Source organism: Heliangelus exortis, chromosome 9 (genome assembly GCF_036169615.1).
Source record: "Heliangelus exortis chromosome 9, bHelExo1.hap1, whole genome shotgun sequence".
Lineage (NCBI taxonomy): Eukaryota > Metazoa > Chordata > Aves > Apodiformes > Trochilidae > Heliangelus > Heliangelus exortis.
In genome coordinates this window covers 26,319,715-26,342,662 of record NC_092430.1, presented here as the reverse complement: position 1 = coordinate 26,342,662, position 22,948 = coordinate 26,319,715, and the positions used below count along the sequence as shown (strand labels likewise).

The window sequence follows — 22,948 nt, the reverse complement described above, 5'->3', positions numbered from 1 at the left end:
GTGCTGAGGCCATTACCAAAAAGCCACATTTAGTTGAATGAGTGACTTCTCTGCTAACTGAAATGAATTTAATATAAAAACAACCACTTCTCCACAACTTAACTGATCAAACTCCCAAAACAATGTCTTATGCATCAGGAAACAAAGGAATTCAACTGGCCTGTTTTTATATGACCACATGAACAGTGAGCAGTAATGCTGTGTACTACTGCTGCATGGATCTGAGCTAGTTTTAATTCCAAACTCCAGCCTAATTATTCTGTCCATTGGAATTTCTAAAATTATTTCAGTTATTTAGTTAGTTGTTTGTATCAGAAAGACAAGTTTTTGCATAAAGGCAAAAATCTTTAACTTGCATGGAAATTATACCCTATTCTATTGAGACCTTCTTTTCCTCCTCCACTCACCCCACAGTTAATTGAAACTAATTTGCCTGTTTGAAATACAAAAATTACTACATCCCAAAATTGAGCAATAATGGTAATTGGCCTCATTGCTCTGAAATAAATGGCAAGTCACATTTTGGTTTTCACTTGAAAAATGCCACTGCCAGTAGCATACTGATAACTTTGCCAGAAAGGTTGCTGGCAGTGTATCATTCAGATTTACTTTAACTTGTGATAAAACTTTGATTGGAATATGTTGCAAGCTACGCTCCAGAGGTTCTTTCACAGGATTTTATGGTATTTCCTTCAGGCTGCTTACTGGTGAAGTGAAATATTTCACATTAATCTCTCACTACTGACATGAATTTGCACTGTATTTTCTGAACAGTGCTATGCCTGGGGGTCTGCTGAGTGATGCAAAAAAACCAGAACCCAGATTCACATTTTGCTTGGTTTCAAGACTCTGGATAAGTAGTCAGGAGTAAATCCTCCTCAGGAGAGCAGTAGAAAGGACACAGAGCTGGGCTCAGCTGTGTGGGAACCTGCCTTGGATGCTTGGAGAGGCATCAGCAATGAACTGCCAGCCCAGATCTAGGACTAAGACTCCACATATATGACAGTTGCCTCTGTGACAGAGCTACCACTGAACTATCATACCCTTGCTGATGTTCGATTGCCTGGGTCAGCTAAGTGATCTACACCACAGCGTGAAGCAGCTCCCACTCTGACAGAGTCTGCTGGAGGCTATAACCCAACTGCTTCCTATCCGTGTCCTCATGCCTGCTCTTTGTGAAAGCAGTGTTTCAGCACGGGCAGGGAAAGAATCAGTGTCACCTACTGGGTATTAGTATAAATCTTTATTTGTGAAATACAGAAGTTCAGAAAAATCCTGAAGAGGTGAGGTGCATGTGTCTGCCCATGATTATCCACACTTAATGCTGCTTTGTTTTTGGTCCAAGTATTCTAGGCCAGACTGGACTGGGTTCATTTTCGTTCCAAGATCAGAATGAAAGTGCAACTTTATTGGAAAAGCAGCATGAAGTAGAGAGCTGCTATGTCAGTAGAAAGGGGGGGAAGAAGCCTCTTTAGTGACGTATGTTCAGGCAGTTGCCTGTACTAAGATGAAATGAACCAAAGAAATTCAGGATACATTTTGCCTTCAGATACAGGCATGTTAGTGGAAAACCCATATATGACTTCAACAACAAAGGCTGGCCCCAAGTCAGTTAGATTAACGGTAACAGCACAGTTTGACAACAATGTGCATTTTAGTATGCATGGAATAAAAAAAAAACCCAGAGAATACTCAATACACTACACACATGCACCGATGTCAATCCATAGTCAGGTTTCTAGCAAACGTATGTCTGTGGGGGGAACAAAAAGAAAGGAACACATATTAAAGGGAAGAATGGTAATACTATACCCAACTATAAAAGCTAAAATTAACCTGACAACATTAAGACAACCAGAGCCAGGGCTCTTTTACACTGCAGTTGACATTTAACTATGTCAATTTAATATGTGAAATATAGTCATAATATGTGTGTGATATAAATCATATCAGTTTCATACTTTAAGCAACTGCAATTCCAACACTATATCACTATGATACTGATCTTAACAACATGCTTATACTGTTTAACAAGACTCCAGAGGAAATTCAGGAACTTAAAGGGAATTCCCCCTCCTCATGCAAAAAAAACCCACCTTCAAAAAATCCTTCAGATCTGTCTGCAGGTTTTGTCAGCTATGTGTGATTAAATTCCTTCTCTTATCCTACGTTTACTAAGCAAGGCCAGGATGCTGCAGTTTTCATCACACATGGCATATTTTCACTGTTTTTGCTGTGAGCAAAATACAAGGCTACAACAAGCAGCTAGAACAAGCTAGAACAAGCAGCCTAGCACAGAACTCCACCACACTCTGCAAAAAAGGTCTGGTCTATGACAAAGACCACCATCACCAGGAGATTTGTATTTCAGTTATACATCCTGTATAGTCCTGACCACCACATGTGCTACAGGGGGAAAGAAAAAGAAGCCTTCTGGCTCCTACACAGACTAATTTCTCTGTGACAGCTGAGGAATCAGCTGAAAGAATGTGGTCAACACTACCTGAAAATGCCAACCACGACAGGGCCATAAAAAAGTTGTACACTTTACGTTGTTGCTTAAGAATGCCTAAAAAACAGCTGCAGAGTAAGACTCCACAGCAGCATAAGTCCCAGTAGTGATTCATGTTCGTCTGAGAAGCATGGTTATAACTAGAAAGGGCTTACCTCCTCGTGACTGCTGCACAACCCACACAGTCCGCCAAGAATGCCACGGATCATCTGTATGAAGCACAGAATGAACTCTATTCCTCCCAGGACAAGGAGGATGGAAAAGAGGGTGACGTTCCACTGCACGATGTTCTGAGGCTCTTGACATGCAGCCCACTTGTTATACTCAAACAAGTACCTGTACATACCAATGAGAAGAATATTTTAACATTGTGATGGAGGGGAATGCTTATCATACACTAGAACCAAATTACACCTGGCCCGTATCTGCATTGAGGATAATTCCCCTCAAAGTGGGAAAAGAAAACGCTGTGGTTTATTCCATGCAAAGTTTGCTTTGTTTAAGAACATGTCAAACTATCAGCAATGTTTTTTTGTTAAGTCTTTATTTCTTTTAAAAAAATACAAGCTATAAAGGCAGAATCTTCAATTAGTGATTAAAGCAAGAAACAAGTTCAAAAAAGCTGAAAGAGCAATGCTATATCTCAGAACAGTCACAGAGCTTTTCAGGACTGGGCCTTTATTCCAAAGACAGCAACTGTTGCCAACCATACAGACACTGTAAAAGCATGTCACGATCCAAACCAAGTCCTTTCCAACCTACAGAATTGCTGAGGACTAATGGGGAGCAGCACACAAGCCAGATACATAGGCTCTAATTAAGAATAATTAACAGCTTCTGGCCCTCCCCACCCTGCAGTGAACAAAGATTCTTATGAACCTTTTCTAGTTTCATTTACAGAGGTTCTGTGCCATTGTCACTAATGAAGGCATTATGTCAGTTTACACTTACATGAAGCAACTTCAGAAGCAAGCTTCACAAAACAGATTCTAACACAAATGATAAAACAATTTTCTTAATGACCACTATCTATCATTTGTAAATCCTTCAAAGTCCTAAAACTTTATGTTAGAGGTGTTCATGGACATGAGCAGTACGCGGTATATAAATACTACATATATATACGTTTCAGGACTCTTTCTGTAGCACGCAGAAGCTTTCTTGCTTTGGTTTTAAACTATCAGAGTGGGTAACTGACACATCTGTTCAGTTCTTGATGAACTTATAATTGGATCTAGGCATATGGTTACATGACATTGCTAAAAGGTACTAGAATAAAACCCACGTGTACATGGGAGAAGATACAACAACCCCACGAACAGACCACTTACCCTCCAGAAGATTCAGTGAAAGGATAGATCCAGTTTCTTTCTAGGCGAGTAAAACAGTATGGTCCATGAGACAAGGCCAGTGCTGAAATGACTATACAGTAGCCAGAACCAAGGATCCCAACAAAGGCAGCCAGAACTGAGGAAAACATCTGCATAGCAAACATAGAGGTGAATTTTCTACACAGCCATCACCTTGTCTTTGGGTTTACTTGGGACTGGAGCACCAAGGCTCACTTACCGCACAGCCCTTCCCACAGCCCTCACAGCCAAAGCACCCACAGCAGTTGTCATTGTGACGCCCGATGAATACCACAGCTGGAATCAGTACCTAGGTACAGACAAAACAAAATACGCTGATCCATTTTCCTGCACAGAGAGGGCAGATAAAACACAGTCCTCACACTTCATTCATTTATATTGCTTATTGGCAGGAGAGTTGGGGGGGCAGCCTGTGTAGATTATTCAATTTCCCACGGTAAGCATATTTCTATTTCTGTTTTGTGTATACACAGCACTTAGGAGCATAAAGAGCCTGATGACAGAGCCTGTTGTTTTACCACTACAAATCAAAGTACTCAACTTTAAATAGTTTTGTGTCCTGCAAATAAAATGCTTTGTAAAAAGATGCATTCACTTTCTGCCAAATGAGTACTACAAGGTAATGTCTCATAATTATTTTGTGAAAATAAACAAACGAGTACTAACATACTAGTTGCTGAAGAGTAGTCATCACTACCTGTGTGACAAACCAGTCTGACTGGTCTAGAACTATTTTGCCCAATTCTGGAAAACATCTCATTACAGACAGCTAGCTTTTTCATGTTTTTCACAACCAGTTTCCAGCAACAGAAATGCAAAGTAACAAAGCAGAATGTATCTGTAAGAAACATAAACCATCCATCCTCCAGAGCTTTTAGCATAAAATCAAGGAACGGCAGAATCGATTAAACAGAGTATCCTCCCAGCAGTAACAGGACCTAGTAACAGCACTTACATAGACTCTACACCCAGGAGTACCTCAGAAACCCATAAAGAAAGAGGCAAAGTGCATTGAAAACTGCACAGGCTTACTTAATAAGGCAATAAAATAAAAACTAGTTGAACACTCATACATTTGTCAGCCCTTACTCAAACCTATTGCTGAGTCCCAATGCTGCAGGTCCAGAAGAGGTTGTATGAGTGTGTTCCAGCAGTAGTTCCATTGATTTCACTTGTATTCTTCTATTTGTAAAGCCCATACTTTGCAGATCTCAGTCTAGGTTCCAATGGGGCTATAACACAGCTGTAAGTACCTCACAAGATCACGCTATCATTTTCAACCTGCGATTTGCAGACACCTTGAGAACTGTAGCCTATTTCTAAGAGGACGTTTAAAAGCAAATGGAAAAGGGTGTCTCAAGTCAAAGAACTTAAACAAGTTACAATATGGTCCACAAAATAGAAAAGGTAGAAAATAAAACAATGCCCTATAATGAACACAACTCTTCACCCTTTGCTGTTACTTGAATCCAGAGCTTTGATGGCTGCCATCTGATTCCCCCCCCCAAATAAAGAGCTAAGGCAGAGAAGTAACTGCCAGCATCTCAGGTAACAGCAAATAAGGAACTGTAGCTAAATGTTAGTCATCTAGGGACAATTAAAAGGAGAAGAGGTCAACAATATTAAAAACAAAAAAACAACAAACCCCCCCCCCCCCCCCAAAAAAAAAGATGATAAAAAAAAAAAAAAAAAAAAAAAAAGAGAGAAAAGAAAGAAAAAGAAAGAAAAGAAAAAAAAAGATGGAAAAAAACAAAATAAGATTTAACACTTTACATGAACTTATCACCTGGCCTGAACTTATCAGAGGCCTGGTTCCAGCATTGCACTTGGATTCTGCAACCTAGACCCTATGATTTTCTATCCTGTAAACTGGCACAACTTTAAAAATAAGAGAACTGATAGTAATTAATAATATCTATGGGGTTACATAGCTAATTTCTTTTGATGTAAGTCCAGAGGTTTCTAATGATAAGATATTTGAACAAAAAACTAATGTAACTAGTAAAGAAAGTCATCCCACACATCTCCAAAATAAGCTTGTAGAAGTGACCGGCTCATTACTTACCAAAAAGCCTCCACCTAGAATGCCATGAAGACACTCCACATATCTGCCGAGATGATGCTCTGAAGCATATCTTGTTTCACCATTGGGGAAATAAAGTAAAATGTTGGCCACGATGCTGAGCAAGGCAAGGATGAGCAACTTATAACCAACACATCTAGCACACCTTCCAAAACACATGTCCTCAGTTTTGCAAGTCCTTCTTTCAGTAGTCCAATCCAACCTCTCTCATACCTGTCCACACCTAAAAGAAGCTTGGTCTTTATTCTCCCCTCCTTAAGTAGTCAGTGTTACCTGGCTACCTGGATGACGTTTACACCTCTTCATAACTACCATTCCCAATTGTAGAGTGAGGAAACAGGGATGGCAGAACCACTTTTAAAACGCAACCATTGTTGACAAACCAAATGCATCAAGGAAATACTGAATACTAGGTAATTTCCCTCTAATTAATATATACTGCTTGGAAAAATCACCAGTCAACATGATTAGGCATGAGCAACAGGCTTAAACCACAACACAAGATCTGTTAGGAGCTGAAGGAAGAAGGTTTTGTTTTCTTTGTTAGACGATTTGACTTTTAGGTTTATAGACTCATTCAGAACAACCTGAAGCCAGGGAAAGACTCAGCTGACTCCAACAGTACTGAGTCACAGTTTTGGGTATAAGTAGAGTAAGATCTACAGCAATGAGGAGTATGTAGAACAACCTCTCACTTTGCTATCCTGTTGGTGGAATAAGAGCCTCCTCATCCAGAGTTGCAAAACAAATAAAATGGACAGGTAGGCTTCTAAGGGGTGCCCGTGTTCGTGCCATTATAATACAGGCTGAATTAACAGGGATTTGTTAAAGGTAAACTAAGCAAGCACTGGTGAAAAGACTACTTCAAAAAGAGGAGTACAAAATACAGGTTTTGTACTGAAATTTCATGTACAGAAACACAAAAAAGAAAATGCCCAGAGAAACGTATTATGTCAACTGTTTCCAAACTGTGTTACATTTACCAGTAACATTAATATGCAAAGTAAATGGAGACAGAGTGACCAGGAGAAATTAAAATCTAGCCTTCTCTCTTTCCCTCATGCAAATTTTGCTAAAATAGCCAAAAGCTTCCTTCTCCACCAGAATACAGATCGACCCAGAGCTGTGAGCTGCCATACCCACTACTACCCCAAGACAGAAGATAACTAAGAAATGCACTGTCCCAGGCCAGGTTTGCTGGTGTCATCAACATAATACAATGCAATTCTCATTGTAAAAACAGTAGCTAGACAAAGGAAGGTTGGAAATGTACAGGATTATTTAGGATTATGTACAGGATTATTATTCAATTATTTAGGGGAAAACACTCATTCTGGTTTTTTTGTTAGGGGTGTGCATATTGGTTTCTTTAACAGCTAATTGACACTGTAAACAGAAGTCCAAATAAAATCCATGGCATTCCTCCAAGCGAAGTGAGCAACATTTAGGCTGAGAGAGCCTGCAAACAAAAAAAGGGGAGGAATTTAAAAAAAAAAGAGAGTAGTCTTGTGCAAATGTGGTTTTGTGATGTAACTTCTCCGGGTATTGTAGCTGTTGACCTTGGAGACTTCCTTCATTATGAGAAATATCCTCCAATTGTGGAAACACAGGCTTACCATTATTGTGCACTTCATCTCTGATGACTAACATGAGCATAAACACCATCCTGCAAGTTTCCTCTGCAGTAGGAGATGGCTGCTCAACTGAAAACTCCCTTTATTGTGTTATGATAAAAAAAAAAAAACACCAAAAAACCAAAACACTCCATCCCCCAAAATACCACCCAGCACCCTCCCTCCCTAAATCACACACCATACATATGGCCACTGGGAACTAATTTAAAATCTGTTCTATTTATAACCTGTATAATTGGCTTCCAAACACTTGATCTGAAATAAAATTTTGCATTATCAAGAACTTCTATGTTTAAATACTATTCCATACATTATCAAGCCCACAGAGCATATGGGTGTAACAATGCTGACCTAAGGAGTCAGCCATGATGCAACAAAGTAGTTTTGACACTTAACCAACCAGCTGGGAGACTCAAAAGCTTAAAATCAGGGCAGAGCTACCACTAAATGAGTGTATAGAAATTCCTTTCTCTGAAGAAGAGCCCATAAACCTTACTTAAGAACAACTATTACTGACCCTAGACTTGCAATTCTACTGTAACATCATTCCACAATCAAATAAACCACTTCAAAAAACTGTTTTCTGGTGACATATAAACCCTATGATGCTGCCTGCATTTATTAATTCTTGCAACAATGTTATTATGATAGAAGTAGGGCATAAGACAAATTCTATTTCTGCCATTGCCTGTGAGTGAAGCTTTGGCCATGCAAAATGACCAACAGAAGATTGTTTCTCTTGGACTGCAGTATTTACACACAGGTTTGCATTCTACATTTCTAGTCAATCTCTAAAACTGTGACATTCTTGCAACAGTCAAACAAGCATGAAACATTATCACCACTGTACTGTAAGCATACTTTGTTCAGTACTGTGTGTATGCAATGGCTGTGTCCACCAGAATTTTGGAAATACCTTAGCATATGCATGTCTGCATAGCACAGCATGATGAACAGACTGATTTCAGGCTTCTAGTATGGCACTTTTATGACTCCCCTTCCCTGTAGCAATCTCCATAAAGCAGACATCCAATAAGACACCCAATTCTGACACTTCAGAGAACATGGAACAAAAAAATATCATAATTATGTCTTTGGCTCTTGTGGTGCAAAAGTAAATCATAAAGCATTTTTGTGTTTCTCATATAGTGATCCCATGAGTAGTTTTCTACTCTACCTCTCAACTGGCAAAAAAGATTACCTCTATCATATCATATATTTTAGGTCTCAAGGCTTGAAAAATGAAAAGAAAAAAAAAAGAAGAGCAACAAATTTCATTGCCCATTTTGTGTCACTAGCATATGCTCCATGCACTGTTCGTGTAGTCTTGTCTCTGGAACCATTCATTAGTAAGTTCATGCCAGTTAAAAACTTTAAAAGTTAGATCTCATAACTACTGCTGGGCTAGGAACAGTCTATGCATTAATTCCACAGCAGTAAAATGGGAAATTGAGTGTTTAAAACTAATTTGTCTTTTCTGTTATCATGACTGATGATGTAACAAGCTCTATTTGCTTGCACATCTTTCAGCTTTAGTAGTAACTGGACCACATACATCACAATCAGAAGAGCAAATCAGACCTAGCCACAAGATGACTTCCTAAACCATGCTCCCACCGTTCCACAAATCTTTGCTGTCATTAAAACTGGAACTCTGATGTTCATTTAACAATATATGCTCAGTGCACAGAATTTTTACTACCAGCTGGTGCTTAAGACAACTGCCAATCATATAGCCAACTATTTCATGGTCATGTTCCTCCACTGGGCCATCAAGACTTCAAAAACTATATACAAAGGTACCATAAGTTTTTAATAGCCGAATGTCGTTTAAAAAAACCCAGAAGAACAAACCAATTTAAAATTACTACAACTAGGTCAGGCTACAGAAGATCCTTTTTAATCTGAGCAACATTTAGTGGAGGAAAGTGTAAGAAAATAGCATTTGATGCTGATTATGTTTCAATTAATTCTTAGGGTTTTTTTTTTAAGAAAACATACAGGAACAATACAACTGAGACTTTACTCTGTGTACACATACTGAAGGTGTATGTTCTATATGGTGCCTGTACTACATACAGCACTTCACTGTGGCTGCTCTGTTCACCAGATCCTTCTACCTCATGTGTGGTACCATTCTAATGAACTGCAATTGGGTTTGGAGGATGGGGAAAGACTAAGTTTCAGAATTAGGAGTTTTATGTTCCTTTGAACTATAATTACAGCTAAAAGCATCCATGTCATCAGTGCACCAAAACATGGAAGTTAATGCTGCAGGATTGCACACATTCATTCCAGAGCAGTATTCGTTTGCACAGCCATCTCCTTAGGGGTCAGATCCCACCCATAGGACTAACTGTAAGTGCTTGGAAAATTTCCACCAGCTCCCTCTAGTGATAATCAGGCTATGAGCACAGATGCTAAATGATGGGCCTCTGGCTCTCAAGACTTGTTCAACAGCTCAGGAATTACCATCTTCAAGCAGCAGGCACCATTTGCCTTCTGCATAAGAGGACAACGCTGAGTGCAGCTGCTGATGGCTCGAGTCAGGCACTCTGCAGTAAGAACTGAGCATACCCCCTGAGTAAAATCCTGAAAGCTTCAGTAGGAATGGAATTTGTTCAGGTGCTAGTTCCAAAAGAGAGCTCTTCCAGGAAGAGCACTACCACATGGTAAGTTAAAAACAGAAGTAAACCAGCTTTCTCTTTTTACAGATCCTCACAGCAGACAAGTAGTACTGCTTTTGCCCTTCACGAGTATGAAATAAACAAATACAAATACTGGAAGTTTCCTCTAAAGGTGAGAACAAAACCCCCAAACAAACAAAGAGACCCCACTCAGCCCTTGCCACGTATCGGAGCTGAGCTGGGTCACACTTTCCTCCAAATCCACAGGCACTACCTGTGAGGAAACTGCAGCCACAAGAGCACTTGCCTGCCAGGCAAAACACCTCAGGGTTTTTCTTCTATCACTCTCCACTGACTCCTAGAATCTTGATCAATTACATTCTGCCCTTAGCTGAAGTCACAGGGCTTATTAACTGAGTGCTACGCAGGGATATACAAAATTTTTCTGAAGGAAAATCAAAATTTGCCCTGTGGAACCATTACAATTACAAAGTTATTCAGCAGTTCTTCATATGCAGACTTTGTAAGTGGATTGTTGATTAATCCGGCTCATGATTAATGTGCAATGATTATAAAAAGATATCACAAGCAGAATGAGTTTCAATACCACTTCACAGCAAATCTCTTTTATTTCAGAATATGTGATAAGCAATAAAATACTCTTTTACCAATAGGCCTGGGAACAGCAGGCAGGTATGACAGGACAGCACCACAACTTCTCTGCTACAAACAAAGTTCTCGGAACTGCTGGTTAGGTGGTCCTGCCAGTGTATCTGAAACTCCTGGCTTACCCGTTTATTTTTCAAGCATTAGATTAAGAATATACTTCTCCTGGAAGAGTTCAAGTGAAGCCAGGCTTCAGCTAAGGCTTGCTGAGGATTAAGCCCAAACTTTTAATATTTTTAGTAGAATCTTTAGAAAGAATAAGCAAAGGTCTACAATTGGGCAGAGTGCATATAATGCAACAAATCTCACTAAACATTTTCTGACACTTCAGAGGAACACTGCTGTTTTCACATAAGCTGCCTTTGTGGTAATTCTTGTAAATTCAACTTCAAATGCCCAATTACTTTTCTATGTAGAAGATGAATGCAGATACCTTGATGCTAGAAAAGTCTAGGGCTTGTCAATAACTGGTAACAGGCTGAAGAGGCACAAATTTGCTTACATGTCCTATATTGCCCTATTATTGAGCCTCTATCACATATAAAAACACATCTCCACATTCTTAGGGAAGGTATGTATTTATGTATGACACAACAAGGAGTGTAGAAGAATAAAGGTGGTGGTGCAGCACTTAAAGAGCATCACAAAGAGATGGAAACAGGAAGAGGATTACTGTAGTGAATAAAACAGATGTACAAAAAGCAGACTAAGCTTAATCCAACTCTTCCCCATATCTGCTTTGGCTATGTATTTTTTTAAACTGTTTTCAAGCCTGCATTAGTTCCCATCTTCCATCACCAAGGACTAACAATAGACACGCTAAACTGAAAAAGATGTGAGACAAGCCAAAGAGAGCACAAAAACAGTGACAGGAGTGGTTACAGACTCCATCTGGCAGTCTAACTGAGGAAGGAATACAGTTTCTTAGATAGCTCTGGCTCATTTTCCTCTCATTCCTCTCACTTAAACTTTCTATTTATCACTATCACGTTCCACAGCAGTAATCAAAGTGAATAAAAACATGCACTGATCACTATAAAGGACTTTCCTCCTCCGATTTCCGTTTGAGAGAGCACAGTTCTTAGAGCTCTGTATGCGCATTTTGCTTTCACAAGTATTTTGCTGTCTATGCCAAACCTACACTGATTAAATTTCTGTTGCATATGATATTTAAATGCAGTTATTTCTGCTGAATTTCAGATTATAAAAAAAAACCAACACAAACAAACAAAAACACAACCTACTATTAATTATATTTGAAGACTTCTAATTATCTTTTAATTATCTTAGAAGTCAAAGAAGGCATTTTTGTCTTTCCTTGCTTTAAAAATAAGGCCCAAATATGTCCACAGCACCCCAAACGTGGCTGCAACAACACTGCATTTACCTAGTTCTGCACAGACAGAGGCTGACCTGCTGAGGACACAGGCTGAGGCCAGTGGAGGTGTGTGACAACCTCACCTCCTGGACTCAGCCAACACCCAGTCCTCTCCTGGAATCTCACATCTGCTATGCAGAATGAGAACACAGGCAAAAGTATCTGGAACTCCACCCCTGCTCCCCTGCTGCACAAAGGCTGCTTTGTGTAAAACAAAAATGAGTTCCTTTAGTCAGACAGAACTTAACAAGAAAAGGAAATATGTATTCAAAATATCTGAAACTTAACTATTCTATCCTGTAAGAAGAGTACAGTTTGGACTCTTATAGCTTCTCAAGGAGTCTTAACACATACTAGAACATGATATGTTAGGAAATGTTTTCTCACTTGCAGTGTAAATCCTCAGCTGTCTGGAACCATTCCTGTGCCAACGCCCATGCAGTTGCACCAGATGAGAGAGCAGGCATTACCTTGAGGATCCACCTCAGCATGACTTTTTCAGAACAAGATTTTGTACTGCTTTCAAATGCAGAAAATAATCAGGTTTAGCACACACAAAAAATCTGGCTCTGTTAAAAATAAACCACTACACCTCTCTTGTGAATTGTCCTGCTGGAATCAGAGGATATATTGATACAGGCAAACAACAAAATACAATCCTAATCTATACTTGCTTTATTAAACCAAAGGGACAGATTAGTCTGGACTCCTTACACTAGTACAGAACTGGAGAAAATTTACAGAGAGTAACTCCAAATTGCTAGTATAAACCATAATTTGAAACAAACATGACACACAAGGCTTCAGATATATGCTTTGAGATGATAGATGTTATCATACAAAGTACTGGATGGAGCCAAAGTCCTCTTACAGCTAAGTAATGTCTACATCAATAAGGCATTTCAACTTTATAACTAATATTTGGTTAAGTTCAACCTCATTCCTGCCAATAAATAAAGTAAACATGCCTATCTGAAAGTACATAAAAACAGACTAACACAGCCTGGTACTTACAGGCATGGGAATGTCTATCCCTGCATAAGTAATCACTGTGCTCACAGGACTTACTTCATCCTCAGTCAGCAAGGCTGGTGTCACACAAATACTAAGGTGATTTCCAGCTACAAGACCTTACTAAGCACAGACCTCACTGAATTTGACCAGACTGCAAACCCCATCGGCCTCCAGTGTTTCATTTCTGCCCTTTACACACTAATGAAACAAAATCATTCAGAAGAAAGGAGAGTGCTGAAGCTGGCTCTCAGGGCCTGCTTGCAGAGTTCTGCTGCAGAGCTCCCCTGCTCCTGGATTCACCTTCCACTTTCTGCACTGCCACCAACCCTGAGCTCTGGCCTAAGAAAGCAGCAAAGCTCTCAGGAGAGCTGAAGTCATCTGCAACTGCAGGCAGGTCCTCTCCTGGCCCTGGCCTAGGGGAAGCCAGTACTGAAGAAACCAGCTGTCAAGAGGCACGGACACTTACAGATACACCACAGCTTAATAAATCTGGGGTGTGCCACTGCATCCCTACGGTCCTCTCATCACAGCAACCAAGATGTAAAGTTTCAGCTAATTTTTTCTCTTTTTTTTTTTTTTTTTTTCCCTGACCATTGAAGCAAATTTTTAGTGTTATTCTCAGGAGTATATCATGTAGTCTTTATGGAGTTATCTTTAAAATTCAAAATCTTAAAGCATTTCACTTAAAATTCAGACATCGGTGCACCTCTTCCATTTTTATATTTAGCTTACTTAAAATCCTCAGACCAATTGTTTCTGATAAGTCTTTACTGTAATTAATCAATTATGTGTCCTTTTTCTACAGTCTTTCATTTTTTAGTACAAGTATACAAGGACTAATGTTATTAAAAAAACCCAGAACAACATTTTTGAGCCAAATTATTTAACAAACATACTTCATATAATTCTGAGGGAAGTGTTATGACCATTTGCCCCTGTACTCAGCACTGGTGAGGCCACACCTCGAGTCCTGTGTCCAGTTCTGGGCCCCTCAGTTTAGCAAGGATATCGAGGTGCTGGAGCAGGTCCAAAGGAGGGCAACTGGGCTGGTGAAGGGACTGGAGCACAGATCCTCTGAGGAGAGGCTGAGGGAGCTGGGGGTGTTGAGGCTGGAGAAGAGGAGGCTCAGGGGAGACCTCATCACTCTCTACAACTCCCTGAAAGGAGGTTGTAGCCAGGTGGGGGTTGGTCTCTTTTCCCAGGCAACTCTCAGCAAGACAAGAGGGCACGGTCTCAAGTTGTGCCAGGGGAGGTCTAGGTTGGACATTAGAAAGAATTTCTTTACTGAGAGGGTGATCAGACATTGGAATGGGCTGCCCCGGGAAGTGGTGGATTCTCCGTCCCTGGAGATATTTAAAAAGAGCCTGGATGTGGCACTCAGTGCCATGGGCTGGGAACTGCAGCGGGAGTGGATCAAGGGCTGGACTTGATGATCTCTGAGGTCCCTTCCAACCCAGCCAATTCTATGATTCTATGACATGTACAGAGGCAGATGAAAATCTACAGTAACAGATCCTCCTCATCCTACAGAGTTTACTTGCATGCCTAATCCCTAAACACAAGGGAAGAAAAATTCCTTTTTAAAGTTAATTACTTGAGAACGCTCCTTAGCATTGGATGCGGACAGGCTTTTTTTCTAAGTATCAGAGCTTTGTTGGAGTAAGCACAGATTGAGAATGCATCAGTGGAGCTGAGTTTCATGTCCTCAGCCTGCACGTGCAGAGAGTCAGCTGTACTGTGACCCATGTCAGAGAGCAGCAACAACACAAGTACCATTGCATTAGTTTGACCACACATTTTAAAATGTCCAGTGTTACTGCCTAATAAAGAGCTCTGTGTATAGAGGCATCATTCATAGACATTAAGGTATTAATTTAATCACATTGTTCACACCACTGTGCAGTAGTTAGTACTGAGGAATTCTGACATGGTATAAAGTTGTTTATAATATTGGCTAAATCATAGTGAAGATTTTTTTCTTTGAAGTTTGTATTGCAGCTTGCAAAACATAATACTTTCAACATAAAAACGATAATAGTTTCATACTAAGAACCTCTCCAATAAAAATCACATTTTATTTAGTAGTAGCAAACTATTCATTGTACAGTTTACTTGAAGTCAGGTCTTCTGACCAGGCCTCAGTGAATACTTTTCTTGAACTATAAATAAAAATTTTTGCAGAATAATTCTTCTGTGCCTGAACCATACTTTCAGAGTTGTCCAGACCTGAAAAACAAACACATGCCTCTCCAAAGGCATACTTTTGTCATTAGAATTCTACAGAGTGTTTAGGGTTACAGCTGTGATTCTTCTCCACTTGGACACATTTCCCAAACATTCACACAAAGCTTTTCTCCCATGTTTCAAGCAGCAACAAAAAGAGCATTATTAGAAATCTATACTAAAAGCATCATAGAGGGAAGGTATTTCTTCATAACATAAACACAACTCCCAACAGCAAAGTAGTGGCTTTCCACACTTCTCTAAACCAATCTTTTAGAATAAGATATAAGCATTATAAATTAGAACAGTGCTCTGCAGCTACAACCCAGTCTGCAGTCCAATCCAGTGTAAGAAAGTGCTCATACTATGATTATTATGGGGGGAAATCTCGAGCCGACACACAAAATAATCTTAACTGCAAATTAGTTACAGATACACATTTTTCATAATCACCTAAAGGTTACTTAATACTTCTTACATTCAGGATAAGATAGTGGTCTTTGGTTTTGCCTAGTATTCCCCAAAGCAAAAATGCTCAGAACCTGTAAGAAGCAGAAATATGCCAGTCAAAATGTTTGTGAAAAAGACTTAAAATTATGAAAAGCCCACTTTTGTCTTTGGCACAGGATCTGTGAACTACCTGTCAAAGAAAAAAAGCTTACACTGCAGGTCTTCGCAGAAGCAAGATGCCATGTAGGTCCCTGCTCAATATGCTTGTCAGACAACTGTTACCTGGTCCTGGTCACCAGGACACAGCTCCCTGGGGTAGCTGCTGCTCTACTGCCAGCCTCCTGTCTTTTGAACCCTTTGTTACTCAGGGTTGCACGTCAGACAGGAGGCTGCACTCCCAGCCTGCTGATAGGAGGTTTCACACGGAGTAAGAGACATGGTTTAAAATGTCCTCAGGCCTGCGACTTTCCTCGTCTTGGGGAGGCATTTTAATGACCCGTTGTTAAGAACTGGGCAGCCCAACTTCTTCTGTGGCTGTGCTCCAAAAGCAGTGGTGTTTGCTCCACTTTTAAAATGTGCCTCTGCACACAGATTTTCCACAGGATTCTGCAAAGGGAAGAAATCCCAGTTCCCTTTGAGAGGATCAAGGCATGACCCACTCCTCCTCTTCCAGGCCAGTACATTCCAGCAGCCACCTTTGCAGCCACCAGCTACTGCAAAATCCATCCCTGTGGGAAGAATTCCTTCCACAGGTCCAGCATCCCAGCAGCACTAACACAAACATTTCTCTTAGCACTGAGATAACCTGAACTATCCTGCTAACTCTACAAAAATTTCCTTAAGTTTTATGTCTGCTCCCAAAGCTGCCTCGTACCTGAATATTTTGGTTTCAGTATTACTCAGGACATAGACTTTCCTGCTTTGAAAACAGGAAATTTGCCAGCTCAATAGATAGCCCATTAGCCCTGAGTCTGTCGTCTGTTGCTCAACTTGGATGCAACTCCCGTTGATGTACTTAAAAAGTTTCCTTGAGTAAAGTCTACAGGCATGAGTGTTCATGTAGCCAGGTATTTCAAAACAGTTTCTGAGAGCCATGCTGTGGACTTTTGCTTCTTTCTAAAAATATTTCTCAATAGGCAATGGGTGTGCCACTGAGTGAATGACTAAATTTTTTTTCCTCTAAGCTCTGGATCAGAAGGAATTCTAGCTCTTGGAGTAAGCAGCATTATGGTACAAGATACTGTGTTCAGCAGGGTGTGCAGAGTGTGCTGGACTACCTGCTGAGAATAGTAGTCGTGTTCCAAGAACACGAATCTTCCCTATTTCCCCACATTTTGCAACCCAACAATCATTTTATCATCTCAGTATAAAACAGAACTACAAAGTTTTCTGAAGTATGAGGAATAGGAAGCATAACTGGGCAACGCTCAATCAGCAAGAAATTAAAAATGCTACTTTTTTTTTGCATAGTATTGACAGGGTATACGGATACATATAAGCATATCTGTATCGTTTGAGTACAAGAAGACAGATGGAAAAATAACTTAGGAGCAAACCCTTTGTACCATATGCCCTAGGACATTATGCAGAACTAAAGAATTTAACATATTATTGTCTAATCTTTTGGGGTTTTTTCATTACTGTAACTACATTGTAGTGATTGCTGTACATGTGAGAGAAATGCATGTTGTCAGGGATAATGATTGGGACAGCCAAGAAAATAAAGATCACTTTAAAAAATTCTTTGTCTTAATTCTCCCATATCTTTTACTTTTCAAAGACTAACAACAGGTCTTAAAATGTCTCCACATCATTACAGGTATAACCAAAGTGTACCATCATTAAGGAAGTAACATTTCTACAGTCTATCAGCAGTATTAAAAAGATCTCTTTTTCAAGCAGAACAGGAAGAAAATAACCACTGAGTACAGACCATCAATACTGGCAGCAGATTTCACATAATTTGATTCTAGAAACCAAGCCCTAGTGCATTCTTAGTGACTGCTGTCAGCATAACACGATTGAACAATCACAAGAATCCCTCAGTGAGTTCTGTGGCCTCCACAATGCAGATGTCTGGGCAGATATGCAATATCATCTGGCAAGTTAAAGCTTCAGACAGAAAGTCATCACCTGAGCGCGTCCCTGAAGAGCAGTAGGGCTTCCTCAGATGAGCTCATGTAACTTCTCCTTTAACTTTAACCTTAAAGGTGGGTCTTTATCAGCAGGTGAAAGCAGCAGAGTTCTCAGAAGGGAGTGGAATGCTCACATGAACAGCACAGCACAGTCCCTGCACAGAAATGGTGAAGGAATACAGAGCCAGATTACATGCCAAGAAGTTACTAACATAACTAACTGCAGAGGTAGTGTGGACAAGGGAAGGATTTCTGCATGAGGGCCAAAAGTGTGTCTTGAAAAAATGTGTAACTGCTCCAGTTGCTGCCTTCAGTGAAAACAGGTTGCAGCTTATATACCAAACACCCAAAATTTCAATTAGGGTATTGGCATATTCAGCACCTTGAAATTTAGGTCACTTACCCTGTTGCCTAAAGAGAAATCACAGGTGACTAAATCCAAGTTTGACAGCATTATCCTTAAACTGTACAGGGTTATAAAGAAGGAATGCAGTCTATATCAGAGAAAGGTGGGGAGTTTTAATGTTTGCCACTAGTTTGTGGCAGTCTGTGAAGAGAAATGGTTTCTTAAAACCCTGACGAAAAAGAATGAACATCAGTGACTTCCATTTAAAGACAGACAAAAAACTAAGAAAAGTGTGCCATTTAAATCCAGAAGTTTTGTCAAAGTGCAGATATGCTGTGTCTGCAAGCATCTAGCTCTACCTGAGAGCACAAGTGTGGCTCTGAGAAAGCCAGCTACGCAACCAGAGCTCTCCAGTGCTGGAGAAATGGCAGCTGTATCCCATGTACATACAAATACGACAGGGCTTAGCACATTTCAATGTCGTTGAATTTATAGGGTCAAATTTATAGGGTGAGCCCTACACTCAGATCAAAGAGGCTGGCAAGTCAGTAAACCCATCAGAATACGAAGATGAATATGGATATAAAGACCTTGCTGTAATAAGATGACACTTAGTATGGCAGGTCAGGTAGCTTCAAGTTATTAGAAATAATTATGTTACAAGAGTATATAATACTTTTACCCAAAAGGCAAGGGCGTGACAGCAGCTGAATCACCTGCATGAGGTCATCCAGAAATCAGACAGAGGAGCCAAGGAGAATCCCATGTCAGGTCAATTAAGCACAATTTGGTGTGGTATTATGACACATTCTGGTGATGATATAAAAGAACTTCCTTTGATACAACTGAGCTATGATGTTTACTGAAACTTTGAAATATAATCACAATTAAAAAAAAAATATTTTCATTACCCTCCCCAAAGAAAAGAAGAGATCTGGTTAAAATTGAATATAGTCATTCTAAGATGCTCTAGGTGATGTACGGATTATCTACCAACAAATGAACAACCAAACAACAATAAAATCAATTCACACGCATGGAACATGAAAACATTAAAACAAATCCTTAGTACCACATATGTAAATCCATTTTCGGTTCCTAAAAATTGCCCCAGACTGCTAGTAGTCCAGGAGGGAAAACAGAAACACAGATATCTCAAAAAGAATGAAAACCGGAAGACTACTTTAGCCAAACCAAGGCAGGAGATTCCATCACAGCAAGTTTTTGCCATTTCTGAAAGCACTATCCTGCTGCTAACCCGAATCTCATGCAAATGTTATTAAACCTAATGCTGATACATATTTTAGCCATGAGGAAACCTGACTGTGGAACCCAAGCCCAGGTATGAGCCATCTGATCCATGGCTTGAGGCTTTCCTTTCCCAGGGCAGGAAACATCGGACAACGCTTTGGGAAGACCCCTTTCCAGGGTAGGCAGCCACCACACTGTCTGACCACCACACCCCAGCCTTTACCCTGGCACGAACACAGGCCTGCCTTGGCCTTATTTTCTCCATGATGGCCTAGCAGCTGTGCAGTGAAGGCAACACGGCCTGCTCATGGATTGGTGCCTTGTGCCCCTCGTGCAGCATGCAGGAACACCTGGGACAGCAGAGAGAGCACCTGGGGAACAACACATCTCCCCAGCATCGGCACTGGGGTTTTACTCCCACCTGCAGAACAGCAGTGGAACAATTTGCTCTAAAGATGCCCAGGGATTTCTCTTGTAAGCAAGAACTGGGAGCACGTGAGGGAGCCTCTGGGCTGCAGAGGCGCAGAGCAACTTTCCCATGTCCACCTGGCTCCCATTCACACTCATAAAGGAGATGAATTTCACCAAGGTCAGCAACACCTTCCTGACAAAGCATCTTCTTAACAAGGCCAGATTTAGGCCTCCTGTGCAAAAGAAGCTGCAGCCAACAATGCTTTGTTTTATCTGAAACTCACAAAGATTGAGTACAATTGGAAAAAGTTACTTTAATTAAAATAGCCATGCATAAAACTTCAATGTTACTGACCACCAACTAATGTTACCGCATGGAGAGGCCCAGTATCTCAAAATGGTAGCTTCACAGTCTCAAGGTGCAATTTAACAGCTGACTTAAACTCACTGGACACCAAACAGTTGCTGGAGATTCAGTCCCATTTTCTACTTGCAGCTATGTATTTCTGCTACTTCCCCAGCACTGGTCCTGGCATTCTTGCGGTCTTCCTTGGACCACATGAGAGAACTACCGTGGATGAAAGCTAGTCTGGTGCTGGGATTTAAAAAACCAGAAAAACATAACAAAGGAAGAAGGGGGAGAGCCTGAAGGAGCTTAGCTAACTGCCAAAGAGGATGGAAGTCTATAAATTACTGTGGTGTTTTTCTCAGGTTCCTGTTTTTACCACACAGAGGTGCCTTGGTGTGTACTTACCAATGGCTCGTCCCTGCACAAAGATCCTGATGTGCTGAGTGTGGAGCCGCAGCTGTCCTGGGCACTGGTGACAGGAGGAGATGTAGGGAAATGACAGCTAAACAGGCAGGCATGAGAAAAAGTTAAATATGAAATCTAAGGGCTCCAATAATCCTTCCACCTCAGGCTAGCTTCAAAAGAGTCAGCATATTTTTTCACAATGAGATACAAATAACTAACTAGAATGATTTGGTTTTGGTTTTGTTTGGTTTTTTTCCTGAACTAATTTATTTCTAACTTTTTTGTAATCACCATGAGCAAGAACAGAATTAGGGTCTCATAACCTAAATGTTTGCACTGTTAGGATCTGCCACAGACTTTATATAAGACAAATGCAACAGGAGCACTGGGCCTTTGAGGCCACACAGCATGCCCTGTCCCTGATACCTGGTATTTAAGGCAGAAGAGGCATTATCTCTCAAAACAATATAGGAGTGCTCTGAAAGTAACAGGGTACAGCCTGGTACCGTAGCATTAAATATTAACACAAGTGATAACCAATTTACTCAAGGTGAGTCAACTCTGACCAGTTTTTATCATTTAAAAAAAAAGTTTAACAAATCAAGTCTAGGTACATAAACTATTGTAAGACATGCTACATTATCGCTTTAAGAGGAAAGGCATATGTGAAAAAAGATTAGAATTTTATTTTGCTGATTGGAAAAAAAGAAGTTTTGTAACAAACCCTGAGGTTGCAGCTCTTGTGGTTTTATAGAACAACCCAGTCTTTTGCATTCAAACTGGATGACTTCCATGCCTTCAGAAAAACAAAACAAACCACTAAATCCACATAATATATCTCTGAAATAAATAGTGTTCTAGTAAACTTCCCACTGGGCCTTCAAACTGCATGGTAGCTGACTTCAAATCTGAAGGAGAAACAGAAGCAAGCAAGTTTTTTATAGAGTAGATTAATAGTTACCTAGCTCTAGTCACACTAGTAAACACAATAAAATTTCACAGCTTAAAAAAAAAGAAAAAAAACCCCAATGCATTATGTTTATTACAGCTGAGATCCTGTATGTGCTTTCAGCATGAATGAACTAGCACTATCAATAGGCTCTCATTCTCAATTACCTATTTATTTTTGCTGGCATTTGGTTCTCAGCAACCTGTAACATTACATTCCCTACACAACAAGATTACGTGCCTATATTTATCTGTTCATGATACAGAAATGTATTGTAGTTACCCACTTATTGCTAGACAGAAAGGCCTATCTTCCACCCACTCCAATCTTACATTTACTGAAACAAAGTTATCCAGGAAGCAGAAAGAGTTGCCATGGAAATAAAACCAATTTAACAGAGGCTGCTGCAAACCTTCCATTAATTCCCCTATTTACAGTAAAACCATCTCTCCTCTCATTAAATGTAGTTGGTATCATTTCAATGACATAACAACAAAAATACAGCTGCTCTTCACTTGTATATTCTGTACTTTAGATAGCAATGCATCAGCTCGCGGTCTTACACTATTTTTTTATCCCTTATGATAAGAGTCTAAACTGAAGTTGTGAAAATGAATTAACTGTGTTGACTTTGAGCACACAAGTGAAGGTCCATCTATAAAACTGAATATAACTTGTTCCTGGAAAAAAAAAAAAAAAAAAAAAAATTTGTTTTGCTCATTTAGAAACAAAAAGATCTGATTTAGAATCTCAGTTAAGAATTCTTTTTCACTTCTGAAATCCAGACTTGTCAAATTCTTTCAGAAAAATGTATTTCAAGTGTTGTCAATAACTATGTTGACAAAATGAAATGTTCCATATCAAATGCCAAGTTACAAAAGAAACTTCAGTTTATAATAAAAGACAAATCTGTGAAATAGTTAACAGATCTTGTACTGCATAGCAACAATTACAAGAACTATGCTATAAGGAGGGACAGAGCATATCAAGGGGCAAGATTTTCAATACCAGGTATCACTTGAAGCTTACTGTGGGTGCTGTTATCAGCAATATAATTCCACTCCTAGCCTGGCAAAATTTATAACAACAAAGAAATAATTATCAGCGACAAACAGTGTGTAATACAAAACAGTGCATACGCCTTA

General features: G+C 39.9%; 1 protein-coding gene across 2 annotated transcripts in view; it reads right to left on the bottom strand.

The window, feature by feature from the left end:
- Positions 1-1,224: 1,224 nt before the first annotated feature.
- The window catches only part of TM4SF1 (transmembrane 4 L six family member 1), a 37,446-nt gene continuing 15,722 nt past the window's right edge, over positions 1,225-22,948 (bottom strand). Inside the window, exons 1-5 of one of the 2 annotated variants that reach the window (XM_071752970.1) lie at positions 5,948-6,279; positions 4,082-4,171; positions 3,844-3,992; positions 2,668-2,848; positions 1,225-1,753 (exon numbers count right to left, since the gene is read on the bottom strand). In XM_071752970.1, the coding sequence (XP_071609071.1) occupies positions 1,739-1,753; positions 2,668-2,848; positions 3,844-3,992; positions 4,082-4,171; positions 5,948-6,124 (612 nt within the window). In that variant the 5' untranslated portion in view covers positions 6,125-6,279 and the 3' untranslated portion in view covers positions 1,225-1,738. Of the gene's footprint in view, positions 1,754-2,667; positions 2,849-3,843; positions 3,993-4,081; positions 4,172-5,947; positions 6,280-22,948 lie in introns of those variants that run through there. The other variant, XM_071752972.1, reaches the window with a different exon arrangement.